The 27,021-nt window shown below is 43.6% G+C and overlaps 2 protein-coding genes across 2 annotated transcripts in view; one reads left to right on the top strand and one right to left on the bottom strand.

Moving 5' to 3' along the window:
• The first annotated feature begins 10 nt into the window (after positions 1 to 10).
• On the top strand, positions 11 to 17,776 carry MIMS1 (mitochondrial inner membrane scaffold 1). Its single transcript, XM_055417268.2, has 4 exons — positions 11 to 197; positions 6,114 to 6,630; positions 10,185 to 10,296; positions 12,337 to 17,776. The coding sequence occupies exons 2-4, from the start codon at positions 6,155 to 6,157 to the stop codon at positions 12,568 to 12,570; spliced, it is 822 nt and encodes a 273-aa protein (XP_055273243.1). The 5' UTR covers positions 11 to 197; positions 6,114 to 6,154; the 3' UTR covers positions 12,571 to 17,776.
• Positions 17,280 to 27,021, bottom strand: part of LDLRAD4 (low density lipoprotein receptor class A domain containing 4) — a 65,280-nt gene continuing 55,538 nt past the window's right edge. Inside the window, 3 exon segments of the mRNA XM_088833368.1 lie at positions 17,280 to 23,126; positions 23,129 to 23,597; positions 24,930 to 24,980. Coding sequence (XP_088689494.1) covers positions 23,068 to 23,126; positions 23,129 to 23,597; positions 24,930 to 24,980 — 579 coding nt within the window. The 3' untranslated portion in view covers positions 17,280 to 23,067.

Genomic DNA, 27,021 nt, shown 5'->3' with positions numbered 1-27,021 from the left:
CGGCCTGCGGAGGGCGACGGCTCGAAGGGACGCGTGAACCTGGTTGGAGGGACGGCGCGGCGGGCGGGTAGGAGGCTGGTCGCCTGAGCCCCCGGCTTCCGGCGGCCAGACCCACGTTCTGCAGGTCGCTCAGAGGAGTGACGCGGAGGGGTCTCCGAGCGGCTCCTCCGGGCTGCACGGCGGCCTCAGGCCCTGAGGTAACGGGGGTCGAGGCCTCTGGGGGAGGGGCGGTCGGCGGGGCCTCCTCAGCGTGGTACGCGGCGCGAGCGCCCCTGGGCGGACAGAGGTCACCCCGCCCTTCGCAGTGGCCCGTTGTCCTGCTAACCCTGTCCGTGGGGCGGTTTTCCAGCCTTTGGTCTGCCCTTCCTCGGACGCCGGCCGGGAGGGGCCGGAAGGGGCCGGGAGCCCCCGAGCTCGGACTTGCCTCGGAAGCGCGCGGCGTCCTGCTTCTCGCTGCCTCGCGGGTCGCTCCATTCCGCCGCACTTGGAAGTTCCAGCCAGCCCTCCCTCGAGAGGACCGTGCTCAGTCAGCCTTTGGAGGAGCGGGACAGCCCAGACATGTTTTTGAGAAACGCTTCAGTGATAGTTGGAGAAGGAAATGGCAACCCACTCCAATATTCTTGCCTGGAGAATCCCATGGATGGAGGAGACTGGTGGGCTACAGTCCATGGGGTCGCAAAGAGTCGGACACAACTGAGCGACTTCACTTCCTCACTTCATTTCAGTGATAGTATCTGTTTACTGGACTTTGGTATGGGGTGGTTGGGGAGTCAACTCGTTTGGTGCATCCTTCCTCCCCAGATTTCCACCGGAGTGTCGCACGTTCCTGCTTTCCACCCCCTACGCTAGGGTCAAAACTGTGCCGGTGGACTAAGATGGTTGACGCGTTGCGCCTCACCACCTCCCACCGAGATGGTGTAAAGACGTGATCAGAAATATGTCTTTTATTCTTCGTTACCACACTTAAACCATTTAAAAGCAGCTATGGAAATAGGTGTGCTGGCCTGCATACCTGTCAGTAGGCGCAATTACAGCAGCCGGTAGACTTCGCTTGGGGGAAAGCAAGCAGTGTCTGCAGCATGTACTTTAGAATCCAGTCATTTCTAAATTGTGGGCTTTAACCTTGCTGAAGTTGTTGATTCTTTATAAACTTTGGCCCAAGAACGAAGCCTATTTTTAACAAATGAGGAGGAGCCATCAATTTCAGATGACTGTACTTGTATTTTATTATATGTAGTGAGCTAAGTTGAGAATTAACTTCAGTTCATTTTTTTTCTGAAGTTGATTGTTTTTATTATTGTAGTGATGCATGCACCTTTTAGATCATTACTGTCCTCATATCACAAGGTTACTTTGAGTATGTTTGTAATCAAACATAAAAATTCAACTGAACATCTTGTTTATTTTTCTAAACATAAATTAGTGACCTGCCACCGCTGACATCTGTAAAAAATCACTATGACAAACAAAATGTGCCTTTTCTTGCCTGGAGAACTCCGTGGACAGAGGAGCCTGGCCAACAATCAAAGGAGTCACAAAGAATCTGACACGACTGAGCAACTAACACTCACTTTTTCTCTTAAACTGTGATTTAAAAGTACTCGTTACTTTGCACAACACATTGGGGAAATAGGTTTTTCCACATGGCATATTCTTATTTTGATCCTTATTTTTATAGTAGATTTTTTGATCTCCACCTAAAGTTCATTTGCTCTCCACCTAAAGCAAAGGTATATAGTGCTGGAGATTGTACTAACCTACGTATTCATGCATTTAGAACTGGGTAATTACATATCTGGGCTTCCCTGGTGGCTCAGAGGTTAAAGCGTCTGCCTCCAATGTGGGAGACCCGGGTTCGATCCCTGGGTCGGGAAGATCCCCTGGAGAAGGAAATGGTAACCCACTCCAGTATTCTTGCCTGGAGAAGCCCATGGCCGGAGAAGCCTGGTAGGCTACAGTCCACGGGGTCGCAAAGAGTCGGACATGACTGAGCAATGGAACGGAACGGAACGGAATTATATATCTATATTTGCTAGTTCTGATGCTAAAGTTTCTTAAGAGAGTTGCTACTGTAATTTTACAGAAAATGAGTCTAATTTTGACTTAAGAAATTTTCTCATTAGATTAAAAACCTCCTAACTATATTATCCAGACTCCACCATGAATTGTTGTGCATAAGATATATAGGGGCCTACCTGATGACTCAGATGATACAGAATCTGCCTGCAGTGCTGGAGACCTGGGTTCAATTCCTGGGTTGGAAAGATCCCCCTGGAGAAGGCAATGGCTACCCACTCCAGTATTCCTGCCTGGAGAATTCCATGGACAGAGGAGCCTGGCACACTACAGTTCATGGGGTCGCAGAGTCTGACATAACTGAACGACTTTCACTTTTCACCCTAAGGTGAAGGGCTCTGGGTATTTATGGGATAAAGAATAAAGAAGTAGGGCACTCTGAGATGGCAGGGGGAGTGTAGAGAAAGGTGACTGGAATGTGGTGTAAGGCAGGTTATAGGTGAAATTAATTTAACGATTACCCATTGGTTTCAAGCACAGGAAGAACTCTTGAGGATAGTAGAGATGGAGGGAGTAAATTATTGTTTAGTCACTAAGTCATGTCTGACTCTCTTGTGACCCCATGGATTGCAGCCCACCGGGCTTCTCTATCCATGGGATTTCCCAGGCAAGAATACTAGAATGGGCTGCCATTTCCTACTCCCGGGAGGGAGTAAATGAGTTAGATAAAAATTAAAATTTACCATTGATGTTACTTTTCCCCACTATTGCCTGAGTAATAACTGCTTTTCTGGAAATTGAGTTAAAATAGTAATAGCTGATTGTCTAGTAGTACCTTTTAGTACCTTTATATATTCGGATTCATTTTTAATTTGTACATGATCCAGTGGGATAGTTGTTACGATTATTTTGTTTTATAGATTAGTGGTAAGTAACTTGCCCAAGGTCATGCAGCTGAGAAGTAGTAGTGGGCTAGGTTTTGGATCCAAGCAGCCTGACTCCAGAGACCATGGTCTGTGCATGCCCAGTCATGTTCCACTCTTTGCGACCCTATGGACTGAAGCCCACCAGACTTCTCTGTTCATGGGATTCTCCAGGCAAGAATACTGGAGTGGATTGCCCTTTCCTTCTCCAGGGGATCTTCCAGACCCAGGGATGGAACCAGGGTCTCTTGCAGCTCCTGCCTTGGCAGGCAGATTCTTTTATCACTGAGCCATGTGGAAAGCCCAGAGACTGTACTGTGCTAATAATGAAACAGTGCCTATTTAAGGCCAGACTGAGAACTGGAAGTTACCTGGCACATAGTAGATTTTCAGAAAATGTTTTGATACTTCTTACTGCTTGGGTTATTATGGTCAGAGAGAAAATAACTGGATAGATTTGTCTTGCTAGCACGTGAACTCTAGCAAGACAGGGATCATCATTTTGTTCAGTGATTTAACCCAGGTGCCTTGAACAGTGCCTGGCACATAGTGGGATGGTTATGGATGAATGAATCACCTAGAAAGATTTTTTGAAAGGACATACAGGATTTATTTCAACCCATTTATAAGATTTCTTTATGTGCAGTTTTGATTATTTGGTCCATTCACCCAGACTGGTTTGGAATTCTCTTGTTTTGTATTAGACTTTTGTCTGCTGAGAGAAAAATGAAGTGGTAACTTGTAAGTTTTCTGGTTAAAGGCAAGCAGCAAATTCCATAGATACCATCCCATAAAGTGAGCACTCAGAGATGTGTAATTTTAAGGTGTCATTTCTATTGTGGGGTTGAAGATCACATTTTTTGAAACATAAAAATTGTTTTTAAAATGTAGATACAATGTTACAGTTTTCCAGGAATGATACTATTCTTGGAGGTAGGAAAAAGAGGTGGTTGTAGAAGGTGTGTTTCTCTAAACAGTTTTGGAAGAACTGTTCATTCCTCCAGTTCACTCAACCAAAGTGTCCCTACTGAAATTTTATTGCCTTTTTTTGAGCACATAAGATATCATTGTTTAAAAGGTTTTTACTATAGTAGAAAGTAAAGATTTGGTTGAGAAATCTATAAGCTTGTATGTGTGATGAGTAGCTCTGTCAACTAGACCTGGCTATGGATGGCTTCCCTGGTGGTTCATTAGTAAAGAACCTGCCTGCGAAGGAAGGTAGATGTGGCTTTGATCCCTGGTTCAGGAAGATCCCCTGAAGAAAATGGCAAGCCAGTATTCTTGCCTGGAAAAATCCCATGAACAGAGAAGCCTGGTGGTCTGCAGTCCATGGGGTCACAGAGAGTTGGACAAGACTGAGCAACTGTAAGAACAAGAGATCTGGCTATCAGCTCAGTTCAGTCGCTCAGTCGTGTCCAACTCTTTGCAACCCCATGGACTGCGGCACACCAGGCCTCCCTGTCCATCACCTACTCCTGGAGCTTACTCAAACTCATGTCCACAGAGTCAGTAATGTCATCCAACCATCTCATCCTCTGTCGTCCCCTTCTCCTCCTGCCTTCAATCTTTCCCAGCATCAGGGTCCTTTCGAATGAGTCAGTTCTTTGCATCAGGTGTCCATAGTGTTGGAGTTTCAGCTTCAGCATCAGTCCTTCCAATGAATATTCAGGACTGATTTCCTTTAGGATGGACTGGTTGGATCTCCTTGCAGTCCAAGGGATTCTAAGAGTCTTCTCCAAGACGAGAGAAGGACCACAGTTCAAAATCATAGTTATTTAATCAAACACTAATCTCGGTGTTATTTTGATGGTATTTTGAAAATCTGTTAACATCTGTAATCAACTGTCTTTAAAAAGGAGATTACCCTCCATAATGTGGGTGGGCCTCATTCAGTCTAAATTTCAAACTGAGGCATCTGAAGAAGAGTTACTCAAGACTGTGGCATGAGTTCTTGTCTGAGTTTCCCACCTGCAAATCTACCCTGCACATATCAAATGTGTAGCCCTGACAATTGTGTGAGCCAGTTCCTTAAACATGTACTTATTTAAACAACCCTATAATAGATACCCAATAGATAGAAATATCGATAGAGATAAGCCAAAAGATAGGTGCATGCCTGTTAAGTCGCTTCAGTCGTGTCCGACTCTGTGTGACCCTACCAGGTCACACAGAGTGTAGCCTACCAGGTTTCTCTGTCCATGGGATTCTCCAGGCAAGAATACTGGACTGGGTTGCCATTTCCTCCTTCAGGGGACCTTCCCAACCCAGGGATCGAACCTGCATCTCTATGTCTCCTGCATTGGCAAGCAGGTTCTTTACCACTAGTGCCACCTGGGAAGCCCTATAGAGATAGGTAGATAAACATCTGTGTTTTTTCCTGTTGCTTCAATATCTCTGGAGAACCCTTCTGATTCATATTTTGGTACTAAGAGTGGTTCTAAAGGAAGAGAATTGTAAGGATGAATTTTCTGAATTGGTTATGGTGTTCCTGGAATTGGTGATATAATCTGATTAGCCTTAAAAGCACTCTTCACTATCTTCAGTGGTAAAGAGGGCACTGTAGCCCATGATGTGATGTGACAACAGAGATATGCAAGATATCACCACTGGATACCACTGCTCAGATACTTAATAACAAAGACCAGGTTCTGGATGACCATGTATGTGAAGATTTAAAGCATTTTTGCCAAATAAACAAGTATAATGAGACTGATTGGTTGTTCTGTTTTCAGAGACGGGGGATGTGGAGAGTAATGAATTCAGGTCTTGAAATTCCCATCTCAAGTCCAGTCTAAGAGATAATTGCACAGAATTATGACCCCAAAACATTACAGCCCAGCTCTTTTCCTTCCAGATCTGATTTTCCCATTATATTACACTGCTTCTTTGTAGAATGAGAGAAGCCGTACAGATACCCCTTTTGTAGCAATAAAACAGCCCCTAAACCTTACCCTTCATGATGTCTGCTGCAGTGGTTTACTGTATCATATTTAAATGATGTGTTTTAATGAAATTTAAAAATTGTGGTATATTAGAACTATATACCTTAACATTAATTTCTGTGGATTTGGAAACAGTGTCTGTCTTTTAACTTCCTAATAGTTAACAATTTATGTTTAAGTGGATTGGTTTATAATGGAAATTATGTATAATCTAATTTTTTTTTTAATCTAGTGTCTATAGAAGCTGAGGTCCATCAGTCTCCATTCTTCAAAATGCAATGGAATGTACCAAAGACTGTATTCCAACTGGCACATAGGACGTGCATGGAACCACATAAAGCCGGTCTTTTGGGACACTGTCAAAACTTAAAGGGACCATTACTTTTATATACCTCGGAATCCAGAGTGGTTGTGGTACAGGGCCCTCAGAAACGGTGGCTGCACTTACCCACTGCCCAGTGTGTTGCAAAGGAAAGGAAGCCATTCATTGCTGTTCCATCCCAACCAGGGGTCTTTCACCATAAACAGTGGGAGCAGGATATCTTATCCAAGAGAGTTCTGTCATCCAGTGCCACATCCTCAGGACCTCCCTCCGAAAAAAAGGAAGAACCTGATCCATTACAAGACAGATCTATTAGTCTTTATCAACGATTTAAGAAAACATTTAGACAATATGGAAAAGTTTTGATTCCAGTGCATCTAGTAACTTCTGCTGTTTGGTTTGGAACATTTTACTATGCAGCCATAAAGTAAGTTTTTGCTTGATTGAGCCTGTTTTATCAGAATGTTAATTATACTAATGAAAGCCTTTAAATAGTTTTTTCAGTGCTTTAATGTCTTCAACTGATGGAGGATGATTGTCTTTCATAGCTGTTTTCCACATTTTAATAACAATAGCTAACATTTGTTTACTGTGTACAGCAGATATTATACTAAAATTTTTGTAACTGTATCATGTAATTCTCTTGGCAACCATATGAAGTAGGTAATGTAATTATTCCCATCTTATTAAGGAGAGAGCAGATTAAACAAGAATAAGTCAAAATAACTTAGTTTTTTCCCAAAATAACTCAGTCTGATTTCAAATCTTAACCACTGTGCTCATGTCCCATCAGCATCTAGGATAGCACAGAAATAAAATAACTGATTCCAGAAATTTGACAGCACCATAAGTTAGCTTTGTATTTAAATAAGATATTGCTAAAAGTGCTAATCACTGTGAAAAGAACTTATTTTGCCACGTGTATGATTTTGGTTGGAAATAATAAGATTTTTATAAAGCCTGACTTGTATCTGTTGTAGACACAAAAATGAACAAGTTATAGACTTATACCTTAATACTACATCTGATGAATGTCAAGGTAAGGTATTTTATTCTGATCAGAAGTTGATTTGTTGTGCACTTAAAATATAGAATTTATAAATACACCTTTCTTGATAAATACTGTTCCTTTCTTTTAAAGTGAGTTGTGTTGTTCACACTATTTTAGGAGCAGGAGTTTCACATACAACCAGATTCCCTATGATTTCCAGTTTGTTTCTGCCACCAGCAGAACTGGGTGTGCCAGCGTGTGCCTGTTCCCTGAGTGCTGTGTGGCTTTTCTTGCTGTGGCCTGGGTGTGACCAAGTGGGCAGCGTGCTCATCATCCTGCAGGCGACGAGATGCACAGTGAAGACCATTTTGATGTTTTCGTGAACTCCCCTAGTGGGTTTAGATTTATTTTATACTTTCCCAAAAGACTGCTGATTTTCAGTTTTGGTTTATATTTAATGTTTGATAGGTATTAAGTATTATAAAGCTCACTTGTTGGAAAGAGCTTATCCTTTACTAAATTAAAAGATGATGGAATGGAGACTATTCTTAGGAAACACAAGTCTAGAAATGTTTCTTTGCCAGTGTTCTAAAAAGGATTATTTTTAACCTGTGTGACTGATGCCATTTTGTTTCTTTTCATATCTTTCTCTGCATTCAGTTGTTACTCAGTTACTTCCTTCTTCATTATGCATCATTTTCCTTAAGAATTGTTCCTTTCTTTGCAGAGATTTTGTATGTGCATTTTATGGAGTTACCTTTTTGTTTATTAATGACATTTTCTGGACATGTGTAATATAGAAATCTTCAGAACTGCATTTAGTTTTTTAATGGAGCCTAATATTGTGTACCATTTTACATAAAAACTTCATAGACATTCATTTCTTCTATTTAATGAATGGCTTTCTACATACCAAATTTTCTTTTTGGAGCCATTGAGGATTTTTCTGATTTTGTTTTGTGACTGATGATGAGTTTCTTCCTTGTTTCTTTTGCCTTCCCTAGGTTGCTTTTAATAAGCATTCAGCCTCCTGACCTGAGGGGGAGAAATTTAAATAATTGAATATGAGATTCTTATTTGGACTATTAAAGAGTACTTTTTTTCCATTTATTTTTCCTTGCCTTCAGTAAAGGAGTTCTATAACCAAAAAATTAAACCCTCAAATGATCTAGTGATGTTAATTAATTAGGCTTTAAAGTCCTTTCCCTCATCCACCACCACCTACCTTTGGCTTTCTGTCAGCATGGAAATTTGGTTGCCAGACCCAGCTCTATTGCCCAGCCATGACTGGTGGTCCAGTTCTGTTATAGCATCACATAGCTCAGTTATATTAGGTAGGATGTGTTGCTTTTCAGAACAGTCCCTAATGTTTTTGTTAGATCCTTAACACTTGAGAAATTAAGTCAGTTTGTTCTAAGGGAAATCATACTTAGAAAATCTTAGTGTTTGTTTGAATGGCAGTAAATCTTACTGTGTAATCTTTGACTGTGAGATGATTTTATTGTAATGTTGGAGTTGTGTTAAATATAGGTTTTCAATTCAACCAACTAGATGCTGGGTTTATCTGATACGATTTTAGCTGGAAAAAGTTCTCTGATTTCCTAGTATTATGTAGTGAGATCAGAGAGGGACAACTTTCCCCAGTTAACCAAATTAATTTTTAATGTTAAAAATAAACTAGGAGATTACAGCCACTATAATAATAATGAATCCAGGCTGTTCCCTTTCTTTATTATAAAGAGCATGAGTACTTGTACAGAGGAGTAACCTGTGGACCAGACCTTAACCACAAGTCAGACTCACATCAGTGATGGGACTGACTGATCCTGGGGCTCCTGCTGTGATGCTCTGATGGCACAGAATCAGCTCTGCAGCTTTCTTGTCAGGAAACATTTACCCCAAATCTAATCATGAGGAAACAATCAGATAAACTCAAGTGGGCGGGGGGGGCTGTTATACCACTTGACTGACTCAGAAGCTTCAAAAGTCTCAGCATCAAAAAAAGACATCCTGCCTTCCTCCTCAACAGAATATGCTGGGTAGCACTTCTGGATAAAAACTGGAAAACATGGAGAAGATAGTGACAAGGGACATGGGACAATACAGGGAATTTTAACATTAAATAATGTACTGTTTTATTAACTATATACTGTCCTATTTCCTGTGATGATTGTGCTTATGAAGAAGCACAGAATGAGAACCTTGTGATTTAGGGGTGAAAGCCAAACATCTGAAAAACTATTGGGTTGACCAGAAAGTTTGGGTTTTTCTGCAATGTTTTGGAAACATCTGGCCAACCCAGTATGGATAGTGAGGGAGAGAGCAGGAGAGCACAAATATGTCAGCGTGGCAAACTCAACGCTCAGGGAATCTAAAAAGCAATTAGGGTTTACCAGCTAGATTAGAGACGATATCTGCTTTCTCTCCCTCCCTCCCAAAATTTCTTGCAGTTTATGGTAATTGCTTCTTCAGGTGCCTTTTGAGCCTAATAGTAGAAGCATCTTTTTAGAATCATTGAAGTTTTATCAAACCCATAGAATCATTTATTCTTTGCATAATAACACAGTAAGTGATGTTATAATATCCCTTGCTTTTATGGTGATAGTATAGTTTGACATGTAATTTTAGAGATAAAAATATTAGGTCGTAAAAGTTTGAGTTGGATCATTCTAAGGAACTAAAGATTCCAAGATCAGGTGAATGATTCTGATCCTTTTTTGTCAGGTTACCTAGTGCTATTAATTTTGCTCTGATAAATGATTCTATTTTTCTCAGTGTGCTAATGAGGGATGTCCATGAGCAGAAGCTGTGCACAGTAGGATGCTGGTGTTCATGCATGTTGTTCCTTTAGAGTGAAGTTAGAGTGTGCTTGGTGATGCAGAATTGACTTTTAAACAAAAATTTGGTTTTGATGTTTTCAGGTAATCTTTTGAAAATAATTACCCCCAAAAGTTTATATACATATAAATTACTTTCTGTTTCTTTCTTAGAGGAGTGAATGTCGTTCCTTTTCTAGAACTTATTGGGTTACCTGACAGTATAGTGAACATTCTGAAAAATTCCCAGAGTGGAAATGCACTAACAGCATATGCCCTGTTTAAGGTAGGTACTGCTGTGGGTGAATGGCTCCTCACACTGAACCTCCATAACACTGCCTGCCTGTTCCCAGGCTTACCTTTATAACTTAGTGTATTTCATCCCTTACATGTCTAATGACTAAAAGTAAAGTATAAAATTTTGGCTTAGGAAGAAGTGCCCTAAGAATAGGTAGGTTGTTCACAGCCTGCTGTGCTGAGACACATGTGAGACTTCTGAGTTTCTAGCAAGCAGGTCATCTCTGACATTTCTCCTATTGACGGTACATTAATTTTCCTTATTCAGAGATCTATATGCCACCTGACATATTAGTGAAATATAGCATTTATTTTACTGTTTATAATAGTTCATCTTCCTAAAAAGTAAAATAGTAAAGTTTAAATCAAATTGATATATGTGATAAACCTTAGACTTCATTGTTGATGTTACGTATATTTCATTTGTTCATTGTCTTTACAACTGTTGTCTAGATTCAGACAATGACATCTTTGTAAATAGTTTTTATACTTGTGGTTATTTTGGAAGATTCATTGTAAATTGTGAAGTTTAGCTATATTAATCTTTCTCAATTGACAAAACATTATGAGGTTCTTCGTAGCTTTATTCTAGGAAATCAGGTAGAAAACATTGGGAAACTAGATGTTAATTTATTTTTGTTATAAAAATACTTAGAATTACGGGTTTATAGTAGTACTTTAATCCTCATTAAAGTCCTCCAAAATACTAGATTTCTTCTTATATAATTTTGACTAGAGAGCTAAAGCTTAATTGCTCAGTTTTTCAACATTAAAACTTATCCGTAAATTATCAATTTATGAATTTGCAGTTTGTGTAATTTAACCTTAATAAATCCATCTCTCCTGATGGTTTAAACCATGTCCCTAATTATAACTGTTTCTTATCCCATGTGTGTTTCTTCTTTTCTGAATGTCTGTTGTCTTTGCTCATGAGTGCCTAGGAATTCAGAGTTCTGTCTTCTTCCTCTGCGTTTCCACTGTGCTGGTGCTGTGCTCTGAGGGAACATCAGTGCTCAGTGCCTGTTGCCCGGTTAGAATTGAAACACGAGGCTGGCACACAGGTGGGCTGATGGCAGCAATGGCTCTACTCACGTTCCTCTGGGAGGAGGGAGGTGTAAATTGTCCACTTGGGTGTTTCCTGTAACCTGACTTCTCAGGTAGAACAGCAGATCGAGAGGTTCCTTGCCTCAGAATGTGATGCAGCCTCTGCTGTTACAGTTCTCCCTTTGAACCAATTATTCTACTAGTTAGTTCGGGACACTAACCTCTGGTCAGGTGACCTGTACTTGTCTCCTCCATGTGTGCCATTTTACCATTTGTTCGCCTCACAAAGTTCCTGGTTGGGATTCCAGACTCAGTGTGGACTGTAATGATAAAGTATCATAAAGCCTGGAGAAGTTAAAGAAAAGAGATTTACAAGTGAAACTAAACTCCATGAGGAACAAACATTAGGCTCATGTTTGCCCCTCAGTTTCGTAGAGTGTGTGCAGATTGACAGGGTTGCTGAGAATGGAAATGCATATGCCTTTGTTGTCGGAGGGTCCTGAGCCCTCACTGATTTCCAGGGCTCCTGTCTCAGGTTTATTAGCATGTGGGGTACAAACTTTGGTGCTGCTACTGTGTATGTTCTTTGATCCTAGGTCAGCGTCTAGGTGACAAATACTTACGGAATGTTAGGAGGGAAAACCATATAGTACGTAACTATGTTAGCCTTGTGAAGCAATAAAGTAATTGATAGTTAATACCAAGAATTTTAATTTCACACTGTTTTTGCTTATGTGTGCTCAGTAGTGTCCGACTCTTTGCGACCCCATGGACTGTGTGGCCCTCCAGGCACCTCTGTCCATGGGATTGTCTCAGCAAGAATACTGGAGTGGGTTGCCATTTCCTCCTCCAGGGGATCTTCCTGACCCAGGGATGTGGAACCCGCATCACCTGCATTGCAGGCGGAGTCTTTACCACTGAGCCAGCCAGTTTTTGCTTAAGATGGTAGTTATAATCAGTACTAAACTGTCTGGTTTTCCTGCAGATTGCAACGCCTGCGCGGTACACTGTCACCCTGGGGGGGACCTCCTTCACTGTGAAGTATCTGCGTAGCCGGGGCTACATGTCAACACCACCCCCCGTGAAGGAGTACCTGCAGGACAAGATGGAGGAAACAAAGGAGCTCCTCACAGAGAAGATGGAGGAGACAAAGGACAGACTCACTGAAAAACTGCAGGAAACCAAAGGAAAGGTTTCTCTTAAGAAAAAAGTGGAATAAGGTGCCTTACATACCAGGTTTTAGACAGTTCTTGCACTTGAACATTTGGAGACTATGGACAAAGGTACATGCTCTTGATTTTTATTTTTTTTTTGGTTAGCAGCCTAAATATAGCAGTTCTCTTGAGTTAAAGAACTGAGATAACTTTAAACATTACTAGAAAAATCAGTTATTTTAAAAGAAAAGATGAACCCAGTAGAAGAATTTCACGGCAGTAGCAGCATTAAGCAGTGGTCCATGTGTTCAGTCATCCTTGCTTTGGACTTAGTTGCAGCTGCTGACTCCTTGAATAGCTGGTGTGGCTGTAAGCAGATTTAACACTGGATCTTCATCTTTATTACTCACTGAGGCTTTAACTGTGTTCAGTTCTCAAATGTGGAGACAGGATTTCATCATCAGAACTGCCTGTGAATAAGAGGATATGTAGTCCTTCTGTGAAGACTATATAATGGTTGCTGCAGACTTTAAATGAAGAAAGCTGAATGAAAGTTGAGTCATATATATGTAAATAAGATGTGTGGTTACATGTAAATGAAAAATTGATCCTTTAAAAATGACTTTTGCTGAAGCTTGTCATAATCAAATTTTTAGCAAATCTGTGTGGCCATAGCACTTTGTCACCCAGCACATAAAACTCTTGTTATTCCTACATCATGTCCTTTCCAGCTAATCTCTCAGAGGAAAAGAGAAATCATTATACCTGAAGTTTATAGTGGGGATCAAATGCCCACAGCAGTGCCTGGAGCTTGTGTTCTCAGCAGTGCAGTTCTGGGAGGGTGGGACCTTCCTGTCCTTGCTGTCTGGTCTCCACCTGCCAGTGTTGGGCTTGATTCCATTATGGAGTACCATTTAAGAATGTAAACGCTGTTTGCTCCTTGCATTGAAACATTTTTACTTAAACATTTTGCTTAATTTTTTTAAAATAGCAAAGCTATCATTAAAACCAGCTTGAAATGAAATTCAGTCATGGTCAGATGTGAAAGTTGTCACATCTGAGTGAGTGTGGTTCCTTTTGCTCTGACTGTCTTTACTGCAGTTCTAACCTTAGAATTTAAAGTGGGAATGGCCTCTTTCTAGTTTGTCTGTTGTGAGTGATCTGATTCGGTAAGAGGATGCCAGAGGGATTGCCAGAAATACACAGGCATCACCGTCACTTTGTGTGCCAAAGTGGCCAAATTTAGAGAATATTTTGAAGGGAAAAAATGTTTACATTTGATATGTCTTTTGTGTTGGATATGCTGTGGTGACCCTTTTCTTGGTGGGGGAGGGCAGAGTATGAAGGTGCACAACTCACTGCCACACACAGGGTTCATCAGGCAGGAAGGATGGTTTATCTGCTAATGCAGATCAAACTTGTGATTCGAAACTGACAGCCTTTTTTCAAATCCAGAAACAGTGAACCTGTTTTAATTTATTAAATAATTCACATATTGTGAATGTTAAATGCTGAGATAGATATTAACAAATTTCTTGTTTATTTTTGGTCACTGAGACTGCCTGGTTTAAATGTGTTAAATGAAACTTTCTTTTTACTTTTCACTTTGCATAGGGCATGTTTTCCAATGAGGATAAATTGTGGGTCTAAGAAGCTGCGTTTCCACCTTTGGTTCAGTCCATTGGAGATCTGCTGCCATCCAGTTTCATAACTCTATTGTGTTTGTTAAGTTACAGAAAGTGAGACGCTGGGAAGTGCTTTGAAATTCTCTAGTAAAATGTTCTCTGAAAGTGTAAGAAGTTCTTTTATCATATTTGGTATCAGGAATACTTGATCTTGTCAAACACTGCTTGGCTCTCATCTTGCCAACCTAGTCCTTAAGGGAACCTACAGAGAGCCGAAAGGGGGACCCCTGGAGTGTCTGTGTGGAGTGTTTGTAGCAGGCCAGTAGCACATAGTGGGCACTGAGTTAAATTATCCAGAGTGTGTATGTGTGGTAAGTATCATGACCCATTTCATTTATAGTAAGCCTTAAACTTGCTATGTCTGGTGTGTGCATCTGTTTTTAAGTAGGATTGCTGACAAGGTAAAGAGGAAGTCGTAACTGGCCGAGACGTAACGTCTACAAAATGGAAAAAAGTGCTCAAAAAATTAACAACTGAAACAAAAAACACGTTAAAAAAAGAGACCATTCAAGAAAAATAGCGAAACCAACGTTTTAAGTATCGAAACAATTTTTTTTTAAACTGAATCAACATTTTGCATATATTAGGGAACTGTTTGCAGCTTCCAACAAAGGGAAAAGGGTACATGTATTAAGGTCACCTTCCTGCCAGTAGTGAAAATAAGACTATGTCTTCAAATATAGTCTTAAGTTTGTTTTAGAGTCTACCTTCTGTTTATTTACGGATGGAAGATGTTACTGTAGTCCTTTATGCTCCAGTAAGATATGGAGCTACTGGCTGTCTTATTTCAGTGATATTAGGAGGTAATTCCAGGAATTTTACAAAGATCTTAACAGTTTAGGTAGAGGAGGTATTTAAAGAAAAGAGACAGGTCGTATATTAGATACATGTAGCTCTTTCGACTCCAGTGTTCTTGCCTGGAGAATCCCAGGGACGGGGGAACCTGGTGGGCTTCCGTCTATGGGGTCGCACAGAGTCGCACACGACTGAAGTGACTTAGCAGCAGCAGCTCTTTCGAAGCAAAATGTCATAACACTATAATGAAAGATCTTTATGATGTTTTTTTAAAGTAACAGGTTTGTTATAAACTGTTATGTGCAAGTGTCACCATGGAAAGTCAGAGAAAGTGTCTGTTCCAAGGCCACTGTGAGTGCATCGCTGAAGGTTCTGGAGGTTTCTCTTGAGCACACCTTTTTTTTTTTTTTTTTTTTAAGATGTTTCCCGAAGGTGCAGTAAGAGGGCTGCCTGAGTTGCTAGTCCATTTGCTTAGCAGTTGGCAGCTCTGTTGTTTCACAAATGATCCAATGAACAGAAGTCAGTCCAAGAAAGCCAGAGACTGGGGGGTGGGGGTGGGTCTAGGGTCCAGTGCAGCCCCCAGAGTGCAATGGGAGCTCCCCACATATGCAGGGGGAGTGGGGGAAGGAGCCCATTGCCTGCCAAGGAGGGAGGTGTTGGGCTTTGTCACATCTTGTGCTGAGTGTAGCCCGAGCGGAAAATGGCAGGTCCAGACTTTGGCATTTCCTTCCCTGGTTGGGCATCAAGCAGTACCTGGGCTTTGGAGAACCCACATGGGGTTCCTTGGCCTCCAGTGCTTCAGCTCCAGCCCGATGGACAGCTCCTGGGCCCCCAGCAGCTTCCCAGCCTCTTGTGTGCTTTCGGCCTGGGGCTTCTGTAATCTTCAGGGTCTTCCAATGCATAGCCAGCCAGGGCTGCAGGAAGGGGTCCCACAGGCCCCTGACGATAGAGATCAGCATCCCGCCTGCTGCCCTCCAGCACAGCCTCTCATTCCTCAGGGCTACGCAGAGCCCTGCTGCCTAGATGGACACCAGTGGGCCCGCTCTGACCGTCTCCTGCCACCCGCGGAGCAGCTCGAGGTAATCTCCCTGCACCCAGACCTTAGACCCAGCCAACCAGGCAACCTCACATAGAAATGGGTTTATTGAACCCAGTCCAGTAACAATCAAGCCCAACTGTGAGCAAAGTTTATATACTGGTCTTACTTCACTGAGGGATATAAGTTTGGGGAAAAGTCTTTAAATTTTCTTAAATAACTGCTAAGTAAGAGATTATAAAATGTATTCAATAGCATAATGTGGTTTGTCAGTGACTGCTATTTTAAGAGAAATCCTTTTCTTACAGCTCATTTCCTCCTTATAGTTTTCTAATCCCCTTTCCAAAATAATCTAAAAAAATAATTCAGAATCTGAAACAAGTGTTAGAGGAGCTCCTTGGCAGTCTAGTGATTAAAACTCCTTGCTTTCACTGCCATCGTCCAGTTTTAATCCCTGCTCAGGAAACGAAGATCTGCAACCCACATGGTGTGACCAAAACAAAAATGGGTTTATAACTAGAGTTTTGGGCCCAGGCAGTTATTTAAATGGTATTTTAAGATTTCAGTTTCCAAAGTTCACTTACTAATGTATAGAAATGCAAAAATATATTAATTTTTTTCCTGCAATCAAGCTAAACTTAGTTACACGCATTTCAATATTCTTGCTTGGAGAAGTCTATGGACAGAGGAGTCTGGTGGGCCACAGTCCATGTGTCACAAAAAGTTGGACACGACTGAACGACTAACATTTACACTTCAGTTTTTGTGGATTGTATGAGGTTTTGTACATTCTCAATCATGTGATCTGTGAATCTATGTACTTATTTGGAGCTTAGAGTTATCATTCTCGTCTGTCAGTGAAGGAATCTTGAATTCCTTTTGCTCCATCATCACGAACTGAAAACTAATACAAACGACCTCAGCCTCTGAGGGCATCTGCTGAACAGTTCCTATCAATTTCATTCTTGTTTTCTGCTGAGTTGACTCCAGTTTGTGACAGCATCCAGAAACCTGAAGTGACACCTGTCAGGTGACAATTCCTGAATGTTCTGTGTAGAAACCATAACTGTATGATGTGATTCTGCCAGTGTTGTTTATAGCAGAATATAATGATTTCTGAAAAGTCAGAATAAGAACCGAATAAGCATCAGAAACATTTCTGAGACGATTTTTTTAAGTACTTACAGTCCCCACCACCCCCAGCCAACATATATTGTGAAAGATTTTTTTGAAGAAAAAAAAAAACAGGAGACACATGTATCAATGATTATTTTTAATGATTTTAAGCTGCAGTTCAACCACAGCATTAAAAACAGTCACAAAGGGCTGATTTCATAACACACAGCACTAGAGCATCATCGTCCTTTAAGGACTGTGCTTACAGACCTTGGGTCTAGGAACTGTATCATCGCTTAGTTAGAGAGGCAGGTACAAAACAGCTGGAAGTCTTTCTCTGTGTATAACTGGGAATTATGTTGAACAGTAAGCACAAATGGCTGTTTAAAAAAGACTTCATGACTTTGGATTATCATAAGTCATGTGAACCTATGATATTGAACCTATGACTATTGAAAAGTTCACATACAGCTGTACTTGTCATTATAAAGCAGCCTAGTGAAAGTGAACTAAATGCTATTAATAGTATTATACATACTTAAAAATAGCTTTTATATCAGAAAATGCAATTTTTGAAAGCCATGAAATGAAGAATAGTAATACAGGAGCAAGCACATTAAAATGAACCAGCATCATTAATAGTAAAGTTTAAGCCTCAGTTAGTCCTGAGAAAGGAAGCCATGCTGTGTACCAGGTTTAGTGCTTCGGACAACAACCTGCTCAGCGTCCTGGCCAGGGTTGGGGGGGGCGGGGTACAGTTCTCACAGGGAGGAGCGTCTAACCCTTGACTTGAACCACCAGGACCCTGCTGCTAGCAATGAGCAGACAGCAGGGGCTGTGGGTGCAAAAAACACAGACCCTCATCATCTTATGGCCCCTGAAAAGCACAGCTGAAGGACTGACCTCTGGTGTGTTAGCATCAAGAGCTGCAGAGGCACTTTCAGTTTAAGGAGAGTCAGTACTTATTTTGTGGAGGAGAGTGTGATTCTGTCGTGATTTTCAAATCAGGACACATACCGCAGAACAAATAAAAAACAATTAACTAGAATTAACACCTTCTGATGACAGAATAAACTGGAAGTATGGATCAGATGGGCAGAATTTCACCAATGACCTCCATGGACAGAACTCGGAAGGAGGCCCACACCCAGAGTTTCCTCAGTGGTTTTAGTGAATGTTGTCACTATCTTTTTTGACTGTTAGAATATTTGAAGATAAATACAAAGGTCACTGTCAGAATTGTGAGAGCTGGAAGTAGATGCTTTGTCAGGGAGAATGATGTGGTCCCTGGTCAATGGCAAAGCCTAGTTTGGTTCTGGGGTAGTCATCACCAGGAGACATCAAAGGGAAGGGATTTAAGACTTCACTCAGCTGGCTGACTGCCAGTCTGCTCATTACAACCCATAACAGACATTTTTCTGAGAATGGGGTCTTCTCAAGTGGACTGGTTTGTCCAGTTATTTTTTTGCAAACACTACTGCTCATTCAATGGTTCACAGCTTCCATTTGTCAAAAAGGCACACAGAGACAGATGGTCACAAATGCATTTAGACTGCACAATCCTTGCTGCAGGCCACTGTGCTCACTCTGACCAGAGTTTTGCAATTTTAATGAAAAGTGCATTCTTCACTGGGTCTGCCCTCTTCATTCTACAACATAAGATAGAATATGTTTTCATAAAGCAAGTTGAAAAAAATCAGCATTTTTTCTGACTATAATATTGGTCCAACTAAACTTGAAGGGATTAAAAATACGCATCTGATGGCCCAGAAGGCTGCAGAATTTTAAAAACTTATTTCTTAAAAAGTGTTTTCACAACAAAGAAGCAACTCTGATTGCTGTACATAGGCTGCGCTTGCTTGTTCACACTTATTTCCCTTGTGTTATAATATCGATATTTAATAAGAAAATAAGTGACATAGACTTTTATCTGTATGCATCCACTCGCAGATTTCCTTACAAAAGAGGACAAAGCACAGAGGCATTCACAAATTCTATGCCATTTCTGTTAAATCTGGTACCTATACATTATATTGCAGTACCAACGTTTTTGTTCCACCCATTGGGTAGGATATGTGCATAATACAGTCAAGTTATATATACAGCACCTTACAAAATAAATGCATGACAGACGCTGAAAGCACCGTTATCAGTGAGGCATGACGACGCGTCGGCTGAAGTTAGAACATGTGGCGCTTCAGTCATTCTAAAATTGCTGCACTCTGAGCTCTGTGGAAGGATGTGGATCCTCATCACCTGCATCTCTGGACAGTTCTCAGCCAGCACCATGCCCTGAGGACAGCACTGCTCACAAGGCCTCCCTCCCTGAGCCAACCTGAAGGCAGTAGCAGCAAATGACCGTCTAACCCTGGCCGGGAATACACACCCAAGATGCAGCACTTGGGGAGTAAAATATCCTAAGCTGAGATCATGATTTCGAGGGAATCCATGCAAGGCAGGTGTGCCGCTGGGACCCTTCCATGGTTGGGGTGAGAGTAGGTGTTTCATCTGCCTTTGTTGGGCCCCTTTAGACACTGTCCTCACACTGGGGGGACTTGCCAATGCATCTCCACTTCACCAAAGCCATGGTAACCAAGGTGACCACGCAGAAGGGGAGCCTGGTCCCTGCTCTTCCACCAAGAAGGGAGGAGCAGGTGTCTGTCACCGCAAGGCCACACACCCAACACCAGTATCCTTCCCAGTTTTTTCCTGAAAGACACTGCTGAGCTTTGAAATTTTAAGAAAAATTCAGGGTAGCAGGATACACCAACGTGTTATTCAAAGCAGCAGCCTCAGCACCACAAACACAAGGCTTGGGGAGCAGCCCCCAGCTGCCACGTCCAGCCAGGCTGACCCACACAAAAGCCATGTGACCAGCAGCGGACGGAAGCTGCTTTGGAGGGGCGTACGGCCCCAGCCAGTGTCTGCAGGGACACCTCTGCCAGAGAGCAGGCCAAGGTAAGGCCCGGGCCTGCCTGTCAGGATGCAGCCTCTGGCTCTGAGGAAGGCAGAGACGAATGGATTCTGCCAGGTCTGAGCACTTCTGCAAAGTGCTGGACTTTGAGCCCTTCTCCTTAAGACGATAAAATACAGGTAAAGAGCGGTAACTCGAAGTTGGAGACATGCTTCTCTGAGCACAGATCCCTGTGCTGGGGTGAAAGGCCCGCAGTTTCCTGCTGGCCCCTTCCTACTAGCCCCTGTCGTCCTCTCCCAGCTGCAGTTAGTGGATTTAAGTGTCCTTCTCAGGACACACTTGCCTGTGTTTTGCATGTTTTCCTCTGCTGTTTGGGCTGTATATCCAAGTGTATTTGTGGTGTGGAGGATAGAGAGTAGGCCTGTCAAGCTTTTTAAACACTGAATTTTGGTCACAGAAGAACTTTGTAAATGCGTGGCTTGTTTAGCAAAATCTCTTTTGTAGGAAAGGACAACCTCAGTGTCTGAGGAACACCAGGCTTCCTAAAGAAGTCAACAGATGCATGAATCTTCCTATAGGTGGGCCTGCTCAAGGCTCACACCCAGGGTGTTGCTGAGACATTGGAGCCCAGTTTCCACCCACTGCTCCTTGGTCACCTGACTCTGGCGTCTAACCTGGACCCTCAGGCCCCACTGACCAGGCTTCAGCTTCAGAGACATGTCTCCTTTCCATGCCAGGCCACACAACCTTTGAGAGAGTAGAGACCTAAATCACCTCCTCCCTGTATGGAAGGGAGACTGACCTAATTCAATTTAGGACCTCAGCTTTTAAAATAATTCATTACAGAGGCCCAGCCTCAGAGACCATCCAAGTTATGCTTTGAATAGTTACATATGCAGACATCTTTAACTATTTACATTAGAGGCAGTTATAATAGGGTGGCTGAAAGAGAGCAACCTCTTCTAAAGGACAATTAAAATTATTTGAATTAAATAATTGTTTTGCCAGTACCGTGGACAGATGCCAGATGTTCAGGTACTTGCAGAAATTTACCAATTTCTGAGCATAACTCACCATTTTGAGCTAGAACCATACACTGGGTTCACCCACTCTCCCAAAAGTGCTGGTGAAGTTTGGAATGACACCACCATCAGCCAACCTCCTCGTTCTGCACCTGGGAGGATGCCTGACTGACAATCTGCCGCAGATGAGGACAGGCATGTCCCCATATTCACCACCAAATCTAGGTGAAGCCTCCATCAAGCAAGCATAGTCTTGTGGTCAAGGCCGTCTGACCTCATAGGGAGATGAAGGGGTCCTCTGGTCAGGGCCCCCAGAGCTCTGCCTGTCCTAGAACTCCCACTGTGGCCCTCAGCAGGCACACTGCCCAAGAGGATCTGAAGCATAAGTGACAACCGCTGACCATTTTCTCCTAAGATAGACCAACTACTTGTGGGGATGTCACTGAAATGGATGAGGATTCCAATCCTCCAGACAAAACCCAGGACTTATCAGCCAAGAGAGGCCTCAGAAAGGGCAGCAGACAGGACCTGAGGTTGACAGTGCCCTGCCAGCAGCACAAGGGCACCTCGCCAGACAACCACACCCAAGACGACAACACTCAGAACTGAGTGGACACTCGGACCTGCAGGTCATAGACCCTGCGAGACCAGGTGAGGGCTGCACAGAAGCCCCCACCCGGGTGCAGGAAAGGCAGATGCTCTGCAGAAGGAAGTTATTGTGTTAGGTGAGAACGAACGTTACAAGATTTGAGTTTTCTAGCTGAGTTTAACTGCAGGTTGTGCTTTTCATTTTCACCCAAGGCTCTGAGTCACTCCCTGACCAGCTCTGGTCTCCAGGACAGGCTGAGTGACCCAGGAGCATAGCTGCTTCTGAGCCCTGTGTCTCTCCCAGGCACTGGTTCCCATATGGGGCAGATTCCCTTCCTCAACCCAGGAGTTTCTACGCACAGAGAACTCGCAGCCAGCATCAGGCAACACCGGGGCAGTGGGCACATAGGAGCCACTGCCAAGGCTCACTGATCAGCCATCGAGGCCTGAGCTCAACTATCCAGGGAAAGAGAGACCACAAGAAACACTGAAATCACATGTTTCAACACTATAAAAATAACCACCTTGCATTTTAAACAGTTTATTGCATAAAATAGTGTATTATCTGAGTATATTTCATGCTACAGTGAAAAAAAAAATGAATTACTGCAGAAACTGCACTGCTGGAGGACTAGGGCAGCACTGTGTGATGTGTGAATGCAGGCGTAAAACAAACACACAGCCTGAGGCTGGAGGGACTCGACCCACCAGGGATGCGGGAGTTGCCTCTGCTCCATCCAGTCTGCAGGTGCCTTGGTGATGCATGCCCTGTGATGACTCTCTTCACAAGTGTAAGTTAGCAGTATGTTAGGCTACCTCCCCAAACACCCTTTCCTGCACAATTATGGGGGGAACATTATTATGGGGCCTAATGATGCACAGGTAAGAAAACAACATACAGGACTTCACATAAAGCTTCCTCATGTTAAACAATGAAAATAGTGCAATTTTTAAAAACACAGCATCACAACACAGATTTAACTCCTTGCATTCATCTGACTTCACTTTATACCTTGGCACACAAAGCAGGAATTTAGACTCATATTTTTAAAACAAAAGTTCCACAGTCTGGGAGGAAACCAAACTAATGAGTCTTCCCCATAATGTATAACATTTTCTTCTGTATTCGGTTAATTGTAAAACAGGCATTCTGGCCTCTGCTTTCACAGTTAAATCAAACGCCTCGTGGGTTTTATTTCATGGTGTCTTCAAAGCACCCTTTTGTGTTCTCATGCCCACACTTCGCCAAAACCAGCCCTGTCCCGTCTCTGCCGCAGATGAATACTGTTGTGGCCAGACTGGAGGTCTGCACTATTCCCTTCTGCATGTGGCTCCCCTGAAAAGAACTGAATTCTGCTGTGCTGTGACTCCCCCATTTCGTTTCTCACATCACGTGTGCTCGCAGGTCAGGCGCACTCCCTGGGCTTCCTGTCCGTGCCCTGGACGGGCAGCTCCGTGCTCCGAGGCCTTCCCGTTGGAGCAGCAGTCTGTTCCCCCTGTGTGCGCCGCTGTGCTGGGGGTGGGAGGGAGTGGCGCCCAGGTAGTGGCCTATCGCCTCAGTGTAGGCCGGGGGCGGCCCCGCCATCCTCCCAGTACTACTGCAGGTGCTGGCACTGATGCCTGAATTGCTGCTAGGTGGGCATGGGCCCCCACTGTACACGGACACGCCTATCAAGTCGCTGTCAAATACAGTTCGGTTGGGCGGTGCCCGCACCGACTCTCGGTTGAGTTCCATCTGCTGTTCAGGGTCCCGGAGCTGCAGGGTGCAGGGCCCCTGGTAAGGAGGCGGCTCCTCCCCGTCCGACAGGGAGATGGTGGGGGGAAGGTCAATCTCGTGCTGCACGTAGGGATAGGTGGGCTGGAAGCGGCTGAACCGATCCCTCTGGAGAAAAGGCGGGGCAGTCACCCCATCCCTGGACCGCGGGGCATACATGGTCTGCAGGGAAGAGAGGAACGGCTGCGAGATGTTCTTAGCACAGTGATGACCACGGACGTGACGGCCGCAGGGAAATTCACGCCTGGTCTGTTCTCACCCGTCTGAAAACTTCCCCCGCCAAAAAACCAAGTAAAGACTATTCCAGAAAAAATAAGTTTTCTCATTCCTAATGACTTACATCACTCACCTTGCCAAACCCAGGATGGTTCAGCAACGGATAATTGCAGTTACCTGAAAATGTAGGTTTAATGGAGTTATTGTATGTGCTATGTGTACATTTCCCACTGGGTTAAGAAGAATACAGGAGCCCCCACCCCCAGGCCAGGCCCCCACATGACCTGTTCCAGGTCCCACTCTTTTTTATAGAAAGTAAGGACAGACGCCCCTGCTTCTCAAGCCCCTTCCAGCTCCCAGACCTGTGATTCAGAGAAGTGGGGAAGGGGACAGAATTTCCTTTGTAATTGAAACTTCACAGGCCTGTACTTGGAGCAGATACAAGGCTGGAACACTTATAACTTATTTATAGGAACCTGTTGCCCTACCAGTTACTTTAAAATATGAAACAAGTGACTTTTTCTTTCTGGCTTCTAGACTTTTCCAGTTATTTTGGATAAAATTTCCTGTAATTTTTAGCAACCAACATGAAAAATGTTTTATATTCCAAAGTAAAGATGATTATAAGATTTTTTTTTCCCCAAAAAGAATCCAGACATTTTATTTCTTAACGTAACTTATTCACCATTCAACTTTCTTCTTGAGGAAAGACACACATATATAAAGATATATATTCATCCATCAGCTTCTCTCATACCGTATTTTTAACTTAAAGGCAAAAACCTTATTTTCCCAATTGTATGTGTGTGCGTGCTCAATCGTGTCCAACTCTTTGCAACCCCATGGACTATGGTCCAGCAGGCTCCTCTGTCCATGGAATTTTTCAGAAGGAATACTGGAGTGGGTTGGCATTTCCTACTCGAGGGGATCTTCCCCACCCAGGGATCAAGCCTGCATTGGCAGGCAAATTCTTTACCACTGCACCACCTAGAAAGGCCCTTCCGGATCAAACTAAGTCTTTATTGAATCTGTTACAACACCTTCATGTTTTGGTTACACTGGCCTCCAGGCATGTGGGATCCTAACTCCCTGGCCGGGGATCAGACCCCTTGCACTGGAAGGTGACGTCTTCACTCCACTGGGCCAACAGGGAAGCTCCGCCCCCAGCCTCTTACACCAGGTTAGTGGCATACATCTCAGTCTTCGTGCTGACACACTCAACCCACCAATCCTGTTCCTCTCCTGCCACCCACACCTCACCAGTGTCCAGTCCCTTACCTCTGAGGTGGGCCAAGGTTCAGAGCCGTCTGAAGGCCACAGGCGCCCTTCCTGGTGGGGAGCAGGGAGTGGACATCACAGGAAGATAATTAGTTTCACGCATCAGCACCCAAAGCCAAGGGATCACACACACTCCACTGAACACAGGCTGTTTAACACCCAGGACCACAAAGCCCCAGCCCTTAATCTGCACCTCGAGGAAAGCTGTGGCCACAAGTACAACATCTCCCCACAGTAGCCTTGAGACAGGTCTGGAGTCTCTCAATCTACACGTGTGTGTGTGCAACTCTAGTATCAAGCCTTCCGAGCTGGGGCTGCCCTGCGTTAATCGCAGCAGAAGGAAAGCACTGCCCGTCCACACCAGTGGGCTTTCAAACTGAAAATTTAGTTTCCCAAACCTAAGAGCCCTCTGGGCATCTTCCGATGAACTGATTCTTCAGTACAAACATTCACAAGGTACGTGGAACCTGAGACTGAGCTGTAGTATCTTTTTTCACAAATGTTTGGCCAGACTGACAAGGTGACAAGCAAACAATAGGCATGACTAAGGATCACTCTGGCTCCATCCCTTCATTCCTTCTGGATTTATTTCTCCACTGACCTCCAGTAGCATACTGGGCACCTACCGACCTGGGGAGTTCCTCATTCAGTATCCTATCATCTTGCCTTTTCATACTGTTCATGGGGTTCTCAAGGCAAGAATACTGAAGTGGTTTGCCATTCCCTTCTCCAGTGGACCACATTCTGTCAGACCTCTCCAGAAAGTTATGACCAACCTAGATAGCATATTAAAAAGCAGAGAAGTTACTTTGCAAACAAAGGTCCGTCTAGTCAAGGCTATGGTTTTTCCCGTGGTCATGTATGGATGTGAGAGTTGGACTGTGAAGAAAGCTGATTGCCGAAGAATTGATGCTGTTGAACTGTGGTGCTGGAGAAGACTCTTGAGAGTCCCTTGGACTGCAAGGAGATCCAACCAGTCCATTCTAAAGGAGATCAGTCCTCGGTGTTCACTGGAAGGACTGATGCTAAAGCTGAAACTCCAATACCTTGGCCACCTCATGCGACGAGTTGACTCACTAGAAAAGACTGTGATGCTGGGAGGGATTGAGGGCGGGAGGAGAAGGGGACGACAGAGAATGAGATGGCTGGATGGCATCACCGACTCGATGGACATGAGTTTGAGTGAACTCCGGGAGTTGGTAATGGACAGGGAGGCCTGCCGTGCTGTGATTCATGAGGTCGCAAAGAGTCAGACACGACTGAGCGACTGAACTGAACTGAACTGAAGGATCACTTCTAAGACCATGAACTTGTCAACAGAGTATTTCCAAGTGGTATCCCTTCTGAACTCATTGTTGGCTACAGCAGGGTCTGCTGGGCTGATGTGACTGATAAGAACTGCATCAGAGAGAGCGTAGTGCCCACATTTTTGGATTCCAAAAATATACGCACACATGATCTGCCATCATAGCCTCCTGTGACCTGAAAGTGACCACAGGCAGACCTAGGAGGTGAAGGTGACCTTCAAAGCAAAGGTGACCTTCCTTGCTCCCTGCAGGCCAGTGTCCAGCACAGCCCCCCTCACTGCAAGCAGGTGGCATCCTTAGGTCTGACTGTACAACCATGTAATGGCGACAGGCCACAGAGTGACTAACCAGGTGTCCAAGCCCCAGGCGTTGAGAACAGCACAGAATACCCTCCACTGTCTCCAGGACTCAGAATTTACTTTTGGTGACAACAGCAGTAGATTAAAGCACAGGGAACAGCCTGATGGCCAGAACTCACAGCGCCAAATGAAGCAAGTGAGGAAGGACCCAGGAGAAGGGTGGTGCATTTTCTGAAAATGGCTGTAACCATTCTCAATGGTTTTATTTCCCTAGAAATTAGCAAAATGAAAAATGCCTGAAAAAGATCCACACCAAGCCCTGTACACACACAGTCCTGTATTTCACCAAATTCACATCAACCTCTGTTTCTAAATCCATGTGCTTCTCAGCCCCGCTTCTCACAGTCCCTCCTGTCAACCCTACCCCTCCAGACCTCCCCTCCCCCTGCTTCTCTGGCCACTCAGCCTGTTCCCCCTGGGGACACG

This window comes from Moschus berezovskii, chromosome 28, assembly GCF_049115385.1.
Source record: "Moschus berezovskii isolate FMDL1 chromosome 28, NW_MosBer_1.0, whole genome shotgun sequence".
NCBI classification, from domain to species: Eukaryota; Metazoa; Chordata; class Mammalia; order Artiodactyla; family Moschidae; genus Moschus; species Moschus berezovskii.
The sequence above is the reverse complement of the archived record's forward strand: the minus strand, read 5'-3'. Positions and strand labels throughout refer to the sequence as shown.

Excerpts from the sequence above, each read along its gene's own strand:
- MIMS1 (XM_055417268.2), top strand. The coding sequence starts at position 6,155 with ATGCAATGGAATGTACCAAAGACTGTATTCCAACTGGCACATAGGACG. Across the intron at positions 6,631-10,184 it reads TTTTACTATGCAGCCATAAA|AGGAGTGAATGTCGTTCCTT; the intron begins GTAAGTTTTTGC and ends TTTCTTTCTTAG. Across the intron at positions 10,297-12,336 it reads CAGCATATGCCCTGTTTAAG|ATTGCAACGCCTGCGCGGTA; the intron begins GTAGGTACTGCT and ends GTTTTCCTGCAG.